The 14,134-nt window shown below is 45.5% G+C and overlaps 1 protein-coding gene across 2 annotated transcripts; it reads left to right on the forward strand.

Annotated features, from left to right (window-relative positions):
* Window positions 1-1,168: 1,168 nt before the first annotated feature.
* On the forward strand, window positions 1,169-13,882 carry ZNF641 (zinc finger protein 641). Of its 2 annotated transcripts, XM_002687345.7 has the most exons (6): window positions 1,169-1,253; window positions 3,888-4,096; window positions 4,717-4,808; window positions 6,521-6,650; window positions 7,272-7,385; window positions 8,229-13,882. In XM_002687345.7, exons 2-6 carry the CDS (start codon window positions 3,913-3,915, stop codon window positions 8,981-8,983), a joined length of 1,275 nt encoding a protein of 424 aa, XP_002687391.3. In that variant the 5' UTR covers window positions 1,169-1,253; window positions 3,888-3,912; the 3' UTR covers window positions 8,984-13,882. The 2 variants fall into 2 exon arrangements, with proteins under 2 accessions (XP_002687391.3, XP_059742900.1); XM_059886917.1 differs by lacking the exon at window positions 3,888-4,096.
* Window positions 13,883-14,134: the final 252 nt, after the last annotated feature.

Genomic DNA, 14,134 nt, shown 5'->3' on the forward strand with positions numbered 1-14,134 from the left:
CATGCACATTTACTTCTTTGCTCCTAGTGCAAAGTATACTCTTCCACTTTAGCATCTGTTATATTTTTTTGCAAATATTTGTTAACATGTGTTTCCACAGACCGAGTTTTTGAATCTAGGGGCAGACAATTTCTTTGGGATCTTTGACTTCCAGGATTTAGTTACACTGCCTGGCACATAGCAAAAATAACTATATATTAAAGGAATGTCTGTCCCCTATGATCTTAAGTGAGTCACTTGTTAAGCCTATAAAATACAATTGTATAGAATTGTTCTGATGACGAAGAATGCGATTTGTAGATTATAAACAGATTCTAAGACTAGTCTGTTTATTCTGTTTTGTAGGCCCTTTCTCATCTTTTCCAGTCAAATCTATCTTACTGTTTCGAAGTAGCTTTGTCCAATAGAAATACGTAAGCCGCATATACAAACACCTTAGTAGCCATATTTAAAAAGCTAAAAGAAGTAGGTGAAGTGAATTTAAACATTTTAGCTCAACATATTCAAAATATTGTTTATTAGCTATTGTACATTTCGCTAATTTTGTCTTCCGAATTATCTGGTGCGTATGTTACAACACACCTCTGTCTGGACTGTGGCTGGTGGCTTTCGCAAACTGGACAATACAGCCGCAAGGCCTACTTGAGACACACGTCTTGGGTGAAGTCAACCTCGTTCAGAATTAGTGACTCTTCCTCAGCGCTCTCTCAGCCCCTTATCATCATCGTCATTTTCTTGAAACCTAGAAGGTGAGCTCCTTGAAGAATTCAGACCGTTGTCTCTAGAAATCAGCCTCATAGCGATTGCCGGCGTATAATCAGCGGTTGTTATAATGTCAAAGTAATTAACGAACCCAAGCGCAAAGGACCCGGCGGGGGGCCGAGTGGCCGGGAGGGAAGATGACCAGTCAGGGAGAGGGCGGGGCTGAGCAACCACCTTCAGCCGGGATCCGCGCGCTCGGGCCAGCGACGCCCCGGGGTGGCGGGCGCTGAAGTGCGGGGCTGGGCCGGCCGGGGGTCGCCAGAGCCGCAGCCCGTCCCCTGCACCGGCCCCTCCCCTCTTAGCGCCGCCGCGGCCGCCGAGCCCCGGAAGCGGGCGGGGATTTCCTGTGCCCGCCCCACCCGCACCAGCCGGGCCGCCGTCTCCGCCTGTCGCTGGCTCCGCGGACGCCGGCTCCGACGAAGCGAGGGCGGAGGGGAGGGGCAGCCGGCGCCCGGGAGGGAGACACCGGGCTGCAGGCCAAGCCGACCCGGGTGAGTTGGGACCGGGCCGGCGGGAGTCACCGCTGGAGGGAGGGACACCTGGCTTCCCCTGGCGGCGAGTGGGGCCGGTCACCCGTGGGGGCGGGGAGGAGGGTCGACGCGGCCTCTGGGTCGCTTGCCATTCCCAGGTTCGGCTTCGCTGACATTCTGTGCCCGCCCCTCTCCTGTCTCTTCGTCCCCAGCGTCGTCGCTGTCAGGCCCCGCGGGTTCCCGCCGCTGTCACCGCGCGCAGGTTTCCCCGTGGCTCCTTTTTCTTCACTTGCTCCTGTCCCAGTTCACGGGCAACCTGTTTTCTGACCTCACTTCCCCTGCTCCAGCTCTGCCTCTCTCTCGAGTTCTCTGAAACCTGACCCTCTCCCGGGGCACGGAGACGAAGAGGGATGAAGCAACCCAACTCTGGAGTGGGCACCCGTCCCGCCCACACCCTGCCCGGGAACGGGGCCAGGCTTCTCTGACAGCGACTGTCCCTATGCCCTTGGGCTACTACTCATTTCAGTAGCGTGGCCCTTTCTCTGTCCAACAGCACTCGCTGCAGAAACCAACTTCTGCAGGTGCCATGCCCCCCTAAGATATGTGAAGCAAAAGGGGAAACGAAACTTCTAGAACCCTGACTCCAGTAGGCCTGAGGTACATCCTGGAACCAGGAAAATCCAGGTTAGGGCTGATACCTTAACTGCCCAGGTGCTGGCTCCGACAGCATGCACATCTTAGCAAAGGCAATCTGAGGACAAGTACTCGCCCCCTCCTTTGCTGAGATTTCTTCCACAGGTTTTCTGTCAGTGGTCTGGAGAGTCTCACATCTGGCCTGAGAAAGAGGCTTCCTATCAAGGGACTCTGCTGCTAGGGAGATGGAGAAATGGATCTCAGACAGGTGTCCAGATATTTACCTCGAGGTAAAGCCCTGAGGGAGGACTTTCCAAGGAAGCTAGTGGATGAGGAAGACCTTTGGTAAAGAGGGGGAATCCATGCTTTACATATTAGAAGTGACGAGAACACAGGGGCTGGAATTCAGAGGAGAAATCTAAAATGGAACTCCCCCTTTATTGCTTTATTGGGAATTTTCCTTTCTCATGAGAAGTCTCTGAAAAGGAAACCTCCTAAGCTGGGAATCAGTCCAGAATATTCCCAAGAGGCCCTGAGACATCTTTGGACATCTGAGATGAAAGGGGAATTTGTTCCCTTGCTGTTCATTGAGCTTAGGGTTCTCATTTACCTCTTTTGTCAAAGACAGATAGGCAAGAAAATAAACAACTTGACATTTGTCATTATCTGTTCCGGGCTTCTGGGTTCTTGGAAATGTCATTAGATGAATGTGAGTGAGCCAGAACAGTTACAGAGGTTCTGACCTGTTTTTGGAACACTTTGACTGGCTCTGATTGCTTGGGCATTGAATAAGAATCACAAAAATATGATGTTGCCAAGCAAAAAGTGACTCTGCACAGTCTTATAGGCTTTCTCTGCTGTAAGGCAGGGAGACTGCTATCACAACACAAACTGTCGTGCTCCGAAGAGGTCCAGAGCAAAGAGCCTTCAACTCTGTGCACTGCAGGATTATTAAGAATTTTTAAATCTTACCTAAATCTATTCTCTTGCAATCAAGAGAAGAGATCTACATAGAGAAAGAAAACATCTCTCTTTTTATTCATTGGCAGCATCATTCATGAGCCTTCTTCCCAAGGCAAGAGAAGACTAGGTCCATTGTTTTGAACTTTTCCCTAATGGACATATTTCCCATCCCTTTCTTAACTTTTGTTTCTTGTGATGGAATATACTGTGGCTTCACCATATCCTTCTTTAACATTGAATATGTTTTTATAATTAGATCTGGCTGGTTCTATCATGTGTCTCAGGTTCTTTGCTGTGTCTTAAGTCACAGGGCTGTTATTCACCCCAGGGTCATGTTAGCAACACCTGTTTCCCCTTTTTCTACCTATATGAAATTCTTTCTGTTCTTTTTTTTTTTTTTCTTTAGACATAGCTCCTCACTGACAACAGTTTCTCTTATCTGTTAGGGTTGCTTTAGAATCTTACATCTGCTTTCCAAGTTATTGATCTGTCCACCATATTTACTACCAGTTCTGATTTTCAACAACAGAATGATAGGTTGTAAGTCTCTTAGTTGAGGCTTGTTCTAAGATACCATTTGGTTCAGCCTTATGAGAAATACACCATTTGACTAGGATTAATACCTATAGTAATCATTTCATTCTAAACTGATGAGAATGGAGTTTGTGGCAGAAAATCTTATGTGGGATTACCTCCGTTTTTGTTGAATGCAAATCTGTTTGCATTCCCTCTTGCATATTTCCAGATTGCTTATTTTCAGTGGTTGAGATTCCCAGATTAAGTATTTTCCATGGTTGAAATTAATTGATAGCTTTTGAATTTCCAGGGTTTTTTTAAATGAAGTTCTGCAAACCATGAGGTCCCCAAAATAACCATTAGTGACTTTACTATATAGCACTTGCTCATTTCTGGCTCAGGTTCAGTTGATTGGAACACATAAAACTTATCTTCCATCAAGCTCTTCCTATCCAGTTTCATCTTTTATCCCTGGACTGTTCTCCCTTAGGATTATCACACCTTTTCATTGTCATGGGCATAACTGATATGAATTTGTTCCAGGTCACAATTTGGGTTTGCAGCAAAAATGCTTTCAGAACAGACAGCAGCCCTGGGGACAGGATGGGAGTCAATGAATGTCCAGGTGGATAGAGCAGAGCCCCAGGTGGAAAGGGGAAGCCAGGAAGAGGGGCCATGGAGAACAGCTCCAGGGCCATTGGAGCACCTATGCTGTGACCTTGAAGAGGAGCCACAGTCCCTTCAGGAGAAGGGTGAGAGCCCATAGGGTGTGTGTGGGAAGCACAATGCAGAGAATAATCTTCTAATCTCTATTGAAAAAGTAGAATTAAAAATCTCCCAATGGCCATGGACTGAGTGAACAGCACAGTTAGTACCAGGACTAGGCCACAGAAATAGAAAAAACTTACAGGCCCTAGTCAGAAAAATACAAGAAGCATCTGGATTCTGCAAACCATGTAACTGGGTTTCTCCCATTTCTTACATAATCACTCCCTCCACCTGTTACACGGTTAGTGGTAACAAATACGGGAGACAAAGGAAGTGACAGAAACACTGACTGCCACTGGAAAACACACCCAGTAAAATGCACTTTACAAGATGAAAATTACATTTGAATAATATAAATTCAAACCACAGCTAGTTTAATAGGAATGAATGACATAAATGCTCTACTAAAAACCACTCAGTACCCTTTCAGAACATTTGAGGGAAGGTCTCTTCTACTACAGTACATTTATGCATTTGAGTCTTACCAGTGGACATAGATATAGGGGAAAAATACGACGCTTAAGCCTCACTAAAATAGGTCCCAGGCTGTAACTGGAAAAAGATGGATGCTCCATCTCTAATGGTTCCTCTCTCCCCTCACCAGCTCAGTCCACTCCCTGGGTTCCTGCCATTCCCCAAGAAGGGAGCACTGGAGACTGGGAGATGGCAGCTGCACTTCTTGCGGCGGGATCACAGGTGGGCTATGTTCTTCTCTTGGCCTCTCTCAAGGTCTCATCACTGCTGCCTTTCTGTAGCCTTTGTGTCATTCCATTGGGCTTCCCTGGTGGCTCAGATGGTAAAGAATCATCCTGCAGTGCAGGAGACCTGAGTTTGATCCCTGGGTTGGGAAGATCCCTTGGAGAAGGGAACGGCTACCCACTCCAGTATTCTGGCCTGGAAAATTCCATGGACAGAGGAGCCTGGCAGGCTACACAGTCCACGGGGTTGTAAAGAGTCAGGCACGACTGAGTGACTTTTACTTCATTTCATTTAATTAATTTGTCATTTCACTTGATCACTATTGGTATTTAGTCTGATATCTTCACAGATTCTATCCCTTTCTAAGGAACTTATAACCTTTTGAAAAATGAATGGAGGCATGATGAGAAGAAGAAAATTCCTACAGATTGAGTTTGTTTTGTTTTAATAGATAGCTATGCTAGCCACAGGGAGAATTTAAGAAAAATTCATTAATGTTTATTAAGAAATAAATCTTGGGCTTTCTGTTTGTCCAATGCTTAGGAATCTACCTGCCAATGAAGGGGACACAGGTTTGATCCCTGGTCTGGGAGGATTCCACATGCCATGGGGCAACAAAGCCCAAGTGCCACAACTACTGAAGCCTGTGCACCCTAGAGCCCGAGCTCAATAACAAGAGAAGCCACCACAATGAGAAGCCCATTCACTGCAACTGGGGAGTAGCCCCTGCTCACCACAACTAGAGAAAGCCCATGCACAGCAACAAAGACGCAGCACAGCCAAAAATAAATAAATTACTTTAAATTTAAAAACAGAAATCTGGAAAGATTAGGAAAAGAGGACCTGGAGGAAGCTTGGAAGAACATAAAGTAGACTGGATTAGGTGGATGATGGAGCATTTATGGACATGAATAAAAGATAGAAAGATATGAAGAGGGGCAGCACCAGAGACAGAAAACAAGTTTAGATTCAGAAGGCAAGGGGAGAGCCATGGGAAGTTAGTAATAATAGTAGTTGTAGTATCCACACTCCCAGAGTGCTTACCATGTTTGCTGCTCTTTGAGTGCTTTATGTACATTAACTCGTTTAACCCTGAGAGAAACACAGTTATCCCCAGACAAGAAAATTGGACAGGAAGAGGTTAAGGCACTTGTGTAAGGTCATACTGCTAATGTAAGTGACAGAGCTAGGAGTCATTTGGCTCCAGAATCTGGGCTCCTAACTGTCAGACTCTGCTGCCTTAAAAGATAAGGACATGGCATAATAGGGGGAGGAGGCCAGAAAGAATATTTTATCCATATTGTTTTGTACAGATAGGAAAGGAAAGGTCAAGTAGAGAAAGGAGGAACTTGTACACAATTTCTGCAGTGAAGAAAGGCAGCAAGAATAGTCCAAGAAAGGCAGATGAGAAGAGACTGGGTAGACATTTGTAACTACACAGAGGGACCAATGAGTTTGTGGTGCCTCCAACTTCTCATGGTCCCAACTTGGGAGTCTCCTCTACAGACATTATTGCTCACACCCTGACCATTACTTTTACCCCTTTCCTCGTCACCAAAACCATGTTCCCTGCCCAGGAACCTCTGGGCAGTTCTTTTTCTAGACCTTCTCTTGCCACCTCTCCTCTACTACCACCTTAGCCTTCTATACTGAGACCCCATTTTCCTTAAAGAACAGCTGCTGACAGATGATGCTGCATTTTGTTTCAGGGCCTGGTAACCATCAAGGATGTGTCACTGTGCTTCTCTCAGGAGGAGTGGAGGAGCCTGGACCCTTCTCAAACAGACTTCTATGGAGAATATGTCATGCAGGAAAACTGTGGGATAGTGGTCTCCCTGAGTAAGCACAACCTTCCCCAGCCACTCAATGACTGTACTCTAGGAGAGTGGAGCCATCTGCTCTGGGACTGTTGCATAGTGTCCATTTGGGGTTCTTTTCTTGGCAGGAAATCTGTCTAGGTTTCCACTAGGGAAAGAGCACTAGGGTTAATCCAAAGAGAATAGAAGTGTCACTTTTTTAAAAACAACAACAAAATGCTGTGAATTATTAGAGAACTTTAGGCAATTCTTGGTTGGGAATTGGGAAGTTCTTTCAGAGAGAAGGACACCTAAGAAGTGGAACTGAGTCGTTGGAAAGTCAGAAACCATATAGGAAAGATGAGAGTGGGGGTGGGGGTGAGACAGCTGTAGTAGGGCTAATTAAGTGAAGGTAGGACCAGAAAGAACAGTTGAGCTGAAAGTATTTGAAATTTGCACAAAAGAGAACACTTGGAAAGAGAATATGATTTTCTGAAAGAAGAGGGGACTTAACAGAAATGGGAGTGGGGAGAGGGAAAGGCTTGTTGTATCTGGCCTTCTTTATCTATAGAGTTCAAAGGAATAATCTAGGAAAAAGCTTTTTTCAGAAATGAAAATTACAGTTGAATAAACTGACATCTCTGTTTTTTTCTCCCACGGTCAGGATTTCCAATTCCCAAACTGGATATGCTTTCTCAACTAGAAGGAGGAGAAGAACAATGGGTCCCTGACCCCCCAGACTTAGAAGAGAGGGACATTCTGAAGGTCACATACACAGGTGATGATGTATGATAGACTCAGCCGCGACCTTCGCCCCTTTTGGAGGTTTATCATTACATGTCCCTCCAACCCCTCCTCTGCCTCAGACAGTTATAGCATTGAATGGTTTAGAGATCTTTTTCTTCAAAAGCAAGACTGTAACATAATAATTTAGAGGGCAGGCTCTAGCGCCAAACTTTGTGGATCTGAATCTAGGACCATTCCTGTGGAACCTTGGAAAAATAATTAACTTCTCTTTGAGTTCCTCATCTATAAATTATTATGAGATTTAAATATGTTACCATAGTCGAACAGTACCAAGCACATAGTAAGCACTCAATAAATGTTAGTTGTTGTTGTTCAACCTCCCACCCATTGTAGAAATGCCTTCCACAATGTCTCCAGTGTTGCTGACAAGGTGTCACCTGGCCAGTGATTTCAGACCATTCCTCACCTCTCTTCATGGTGATGGTGATTAATAGTTTTTTTAAGTGCTAAATAAATAATAGTAAATAAATAGATAACAACAATAGCATGGACTATTTAATAGTGTCTAACATATGCAGGTACTAGTCTATCTGTCTTACAACATCTACCTTATAATTATTCCCATTTTGCAGAAGAAGACATGAAGGCCTACAGAAGTGTAGTGGGAAAACAGATTTTCTGGGTATATGTCTCCTAAGTCTAAGCTTTAACCACTGTACCTGTTACACTGTCTTGTACAACATTAAAATCTGTTCTCTCAGCCCTTATGGGGTGAGGTTTAGACCCTAATAGGCATCACACAGCCTCATTTGTGACTAAGTCCTGGGCTCCTCGTGACTCACCTCTTGGGGTCTGTATTTTCCTTTTTCCACAGGAGACGGAAGTGAGCACGAGGGGGATACCCCTGAACTAGAAGCAGAGCCTCCCAGAATGTTATCTAGTGTGTCTCAAGATACTGTTCTCTGGAACCCAGAGCAGGATGCAAACTGGGATTCCATGCCCAGAAGCTCCAGAGGCATGCTCCTAGGCCCACCTTTTCTTCAGGAAGACAGCTTCTCAAACCTTCTGTGTAGCACAGAAATGGATTCCCTGTTAAGACCACACACGTGCCCCCAGTGTGGTAAACAGTTTGTGTGGGGCTCCCACCTGGCCAGGCACCAGCAGACACACACTGGGGAGAGGCCCTACAGCTGCCTCAAGTGTGAGAAGAGCTTTGGGAGAAGACATCACCTGATCCGACACCAGAAAACCCACCTACATGACAAGCCCAGCAGGTGCCCTGAGTGTGGCAAGAATTTCCGATGCAACTCCCATCTAGCCAGCCACCAGAGAGTGCACGCAGATGGCAAATCCTGCAAGGGCCAAGAGGTTGGAGAGAGCCCTGGGGCTAGGAAGCGACAGCGTGCGCCACCTGTGCCAAAGTGCCACGTGTGCACTGAGTGTGGGAAGAGCTTTGGCCGACGGCACCACCTGGTGAGACACTGGCTGACACACACCGGGGAGAAGCCCTTCCAGTGCCCACGCTGTGAGAAGAGCTTCGGCCGCAAACATCACCTGGACAGGCACCTGCTGACCCACCAGGGACAGAGTCCCCGGAGCAGCTGGGACAGAGGGACGTCTGTCTTTTGAAATCTATTTCTGCTGCAGCTGTAGTCACATCTGTCAGCCGGTGCTACCAGGAATCTCTGCCAGAGCTGCCCCCTCTCCTGTACCCCCGTGGTCAGAATCATGAGTCCTGGCCCCATCCCTAGAGAGATGGAGTTCCAGCATTAGCCAGAGCCTTTCTCCCCAGTTCTGTGAGATGCCACACAAAGTAGAGTTCTTTGGGCAAAACTTTTGGGAAATGCTGCTTACTGGGTGGGCTGATATTCAGCCTGAATCCGTTCTCCAGGGTACAGTGGTACCAGCAGTTTGTGGCTAAGGCCCATTCTGATTGGTGGAAGCCTGTGCCATACCAGTTGTTAAATATTTTGAGTATCATGCTTCTGTAACATAAATATTCTGTCTATATATAGAGAGAGAGAGAGAAAACACATACTAGCTTATTAAAGGCTCGAAAATTTATGCATTAGAGCAAATGGTTAAGCCTTTCTTACTGCAGTATTTCCTAAATTTATTTGACCTCAGTATCCTTTTTGTCTTGCATCTCACAGAACTGGTGACTCCTTGAACCACACTGGCGAACACTGGGTTACAGAGTAATAAGGAAACAGGAGACAGAGAGTGATCAGGCACCCAGAGCCCCCTTTTTTATCCAAATGAAAGCTGAGGGGCAGACCTCATTCCTGTGTGGGCCCATCACCCCTACTCCAATCATCTGAATATACATCCACACCTCTCACCCCACCTGCTGAAAACAAACAGTAACCTTCTCACCCCCTGTTCCTGCTCCCTTCATCCTGCATATACATATATCTAGCTGAGAGATCGCGCTACAGTGTTAAGAGATGGACCTTATACCCCCAGGTAAGCCAGGCCCACACAGAAGAAAAATACTTCATTCCCTTGAACAGACCCCTCTCCTCTTTACAGTGTCTTTATGTGTCTGTGTATCTGTGTGCAGGGTCTTTGAAGAGAGCATGCCAAGTGCAAACTGTATAAGCTAGATTTTCTAGGGGCTGTGTTCTGGGGATGAGGGTAGTGGGGATTGTATGGGGTTTTTGGTTTGTTTTGTTTCAAGATAATAAGCAAGCTGAGAGATTAAGGGAGCCCTAGTAGAAAGGTTTAAGTTTTGGGGGTTGAGGTATACAGCCTTCCCCAGGATCACTGAGATCAAGACAACTTGGATATGTAAGTCTAGGTCTGAATCTCTGGGCCACAGATTCTTTTTGCCTAAGTGGAGAGAGAGACATCCTCTGTGAGGTGAGCTATGTCTTATTAATTTCAAGTCAGGTGCATATAGCAGCTGTGTGCTGAGTGGGTTTGGGGGTCTTTATTTAAGTGCTGATAAGTTACAGCAGGAGTCACGGTGCTTGCAGATTGTTGTCGTCACTCTTGTTTGACGTTGATTGCCTCATCAAGGGCAGAGTTATTCTTGCAATCTCATTCCCCTAAATAGAACTTTAGGGAAAATGGCTGTGGCTTAGCTATTTGGCTGATGCAGGTAATAAGCTTTCTGGTTGGTTCTCCTCCCAGTTCTGGGAAAATGCACTGACTCTTAACTTGTATAAGTATTCTAACATTGTTCAATGCATTGGTCATTGTTTCTCTTTATTGATAATGTGTTAATACCAGTCTTATAATTTAAAAATTACCTTGTATGTAAGAGCACCTTGTAGGTAGGGAGGGAGAAGAGCGAAGAAGATGGAAGTGGGATATTTTCTCTTTAATGCTTAGATTCTGGTTTTTCCTTAACACACTTGTTTCTCAACCACAGCTGGTGGAATTAACCAGAGAGACGAGGAAGTGAGCTGCAACAATCTAGTTTAATGGCTTTTACACTTGCTTAGGAAAAACTGAGTGAATCATAGCTTCTTACAGTGGATATAACTTGAGCAGTCCAGCCCCTACCTCCCTTCTGCTCAGGGCAGCCTTCCCATCTTGCCTAGAATGCACTTCTCTTGCTTGTGTTCCTGTGAGTAGAGCAAAATGGCCAGCCATTTGTAAGGCATCCTTGTCCCAGGTCCTCTGAGACAGGAGCATTTTAGGATCAGTATTAGGAGACACCCCAGGGCGTAGGAAAATACTGGATTCCATTGGCAAAACTGAATGTGCCATTTCTTTTACCTTCCACTATACCTCATACATTAACACAATCAGCTCTATGTGAGCATTGTCCAGAACCTGTTTTGGATCACAGACCCTTTTGAGAATCTGATAAAAAACAGAAACTCACTTTTGAGAAGAAAAGACAGTAGTAGTTCACTCAGTTTTGCATACACATTCAGCAGGGTCACAGCCCATCCATGGAATCACTAAATGGGGGTCAAAGAGAAGGAGTTACCCTGATCCAATATGGTCATTCTATATTTATGTCAAGAATTACATGGCAAGGATCTCTAAACATTTTAAGGACTAATATACCAGCGGCAGTAGGATATCAGGAGAGTGTTCAGTCTTTAATGATTTGAATGGTATTGCTTACACTCTGTGCTTTCTTAAAAATGTATATGACTTGGTGACAAATCGAGTTTCTCACAAACCTTGTTCTAAAGACTTGTATGAGGTGACCCTCCATACCATTGGATCACACCTCTTAAAAACCAGGTGTTAACCTCCAGCCTTTGATCTCTTGTAATTTTAAGGAGGGAAAATGAAGCCCCCAAAGTGTAGGTGCACTCAGCACCCAACTGAAAGGCATCGTGGAGTCTAAGGGCATTTGGCAGAAGGGGCATCCCTTTAGGTCATTTCTACTGTACCACTGTCTTCTCTACCTCCGTCCAACACCACTTCCCTTGGACAAAAAATAAAATAAGCAACAGCCACCAGCTGGGTAAAGAGATTTGAGTCATTTTTCCCTCAGGGAAAACTCCCATCTTCCTCCCAGCTCCCTCTGCCACATGTCTACCCTACCCTATCCCCTTTAAATAAAAAAATGTCTCCGTGTTCTCTCTGGACAAAATGTAAAATAGGGAAGTCTGTCTTTAGTAACCTGTCACCTTTTTTCCTCTGTGTGGTGCCTCTACCCTATTCAGAGCCCAAGTATCCCTGCCTTTCCACCCCATTAGGGTATCTCTGCAAAGAATCCCTTGCAATGAAGACTATAGCCAAAGGGTTGACTTTCCCAGAGCTATCTACATTTTAAGCTGTAGCTCTGATAGCGACTTAGCAGCAGCAGCAGCAGCTGATAGTGGAAGAAGGAAAAGTTTTCTTGTTAAAATGATGTTATGCATTCAGGGAGCAAAGAGGTGATAATTTGGGATAAAATCCTCACCTTTCCAGCACTCCCACAATCAAATCACTATTTCTTGTTTCCATCAAGGGCAAAGTGAGCCCTGACTCAGAACCAGAGGTTCCAGAGAACAAGTTCTTTCCAGCTCTGTTCAGTTGAGTGCTCTGGATGAGGGTGAGCAGGGCTGGGCAACAACAGAGAGTGAAATCTATTCCCTTGGATCCCTTAGAGATTCTGAGATGGCAAAATTTATGGGTCTCAAATGAATCTTTGGACCAGCAACATCAACATCACCTAGAAGAAGTTATCTTAGAAATGTAAATTTTCACCCTGGACAAACTGATTCAGACACTGGGGATGGAATCCAGCAATTGGTCTTTAACCTGCCTCTCAGGGTATTTGATGTGGACCCAAGTCGGGACGGAACAAATGGAACCAATGGCTAGGAGATCCAGATTCCATTTTAACCAGTGGTTCCTCACCCTCTTCAAATAGCTGCTGCTGCTGCTGCTAAGTCACTTCAGTCGTGTCCGACTCTGTGCGACCCCATAGACAGCAACCCACTAGGCTCCCCTGTCCCTGGGATTCTCCAGGCAAGAACACTGGAGTGGGTTGCCATTTCCTTCTCTAATGCAGGAAAGTGAAAAGTGAGAGTGAAATCATTCAGTCGTGTCTGACTCTTAGCGACCTCATGGACTGCAGCCTACCAGGCTCCTCCATCCATGGGATTTTCCAGGCAAGAGTACTGGAGTGGGTTGCCATTGCCTTCTCCATTTTCAAATAGGGAGAGATGGAATCTTAACACCCGTGTTCTTAGATTTATTTTCTGCAAACTCCTAGGATAGTTGTTCCTCAGTTCAATTCCTCTTGAGTCCCAAGATATCCCACCAACCTTAAGTCAGAAAAAGAACTGGGTTAGTCACCAATTTCAGAAATTGTGGTGGGGTAGCTACTAAGCTTCTGTAATTGGTTGAGGCTGGAGCTTCTAAAACAGGTACTGAGGTTTCACTGGTCTAGAAATCTAAAAAGACAAAAAGGAGCAGACATCTCAAAGATGGTAAATCCAACATAAAAATGGACATCCAAAGAAATGGTCCTCCTTATCTGGTCTTTTTCAGGCCTAATATGAGTTTCCCTGGAGGCAAAGGGGTGGGCATTTACTCAGCACAGAGGCAGAGTAAGGCCATTTGTCTCAAGCCCTTAAGGACCCAAGTATTCTTACCTCACAGTTGCACTGAAGACCAATAAGGTGCCATGCAAAGGATTTCTCACGATGATTTGGCCAACCCTGTGGGCAAGGGCAGCAGGAGGATCAGAGAGACCCCCAGGACATAGGAGGAGACCAGGCTCATTTAGTAAGATATGACATGAAATCTGAACCTAGACTGTTTACTAGGTAGAGGTTGTAACTAATTAAGCCACAGTGCCTATATAAAAAATGCATTTTTCTGCTTCGAAGATTCTGTCTTGGCCCTGATACCTCCTTCACCCTCTGTCCTAGACATACCCATGAGGATCCTTGCAAACCTGCTACCTCTTTGGGGCTCTGGAAGGTCAAAAGGTTAGCATGAACCCCAGTCTCTTTGGAAATGATCAGCTCCTCTCTCCTAAGGCACAGAAACTCTAGGCCTCAAGCTCTGCCTCTCTCCTGTCACTGCCTCCGTCTGTCCAATAAACAGCTTTTCTTCCACTCTGCACTCCGACTTCTCTTTTTCAATTTGGTTTGGTTCTCTCTTTTGTTTTTCCTGGGGAATGCCACACCTTCCCAAGGGCGTTTGTTTTTCCCAATTCCTACCCTTCCATTGTAGTTTCTCTCTTCCAGTTTCTAGCCAGTTCCATTCTATTGTGAGCCTACTTGCTACCTGTACCTCTGCCTATTGTCCAACTTCTTTTCTGTCATCTTCAAGCCTATTAAGAAGGGTCCTTTCTTCCCTGAGATTCTTGGCTTG

Source organism: Bos taurus, chromosome 5 (genome assembly GCF_002263795.3).
Source record: "Bos taurus isolate L1 Dominette 01449 registration number 42190680 breed Hereford chromosome 5, ARS-UCD2.0, whole genome shotgun sequence".
Lineage (NCBI taxonomy): Eukaryota > Metazoa > Chordata > Mammalia > Artiodactyla > Bovidae > Bos > Bos taurus.

Excerpts from the sequence above, each read along its gene's own strand:
- ZNF641 (XM_002687345.7), top strand. The coding sequence starts at position 3,913 with ATGCTTTCAGAACAGACAGCAGCCCTGGGGACAGGATGGGAGTCAATG. Across the intron at positions 4,809-6,520 it reads TTCTTGCGGCGGGATCACAG|GGCCTGGTAACCATCAAGGA; the intron begins GTGGGCTATGTT and ends ATTTTGTTTCAG. Across the intron at positions 7,386-8,228 it reads TCTGAAGGTCACATACACAG|GAGACGGAAGTGAGCACGAG; the intron begins GTGATGATGTAT and ends CTTTTTCCACAG.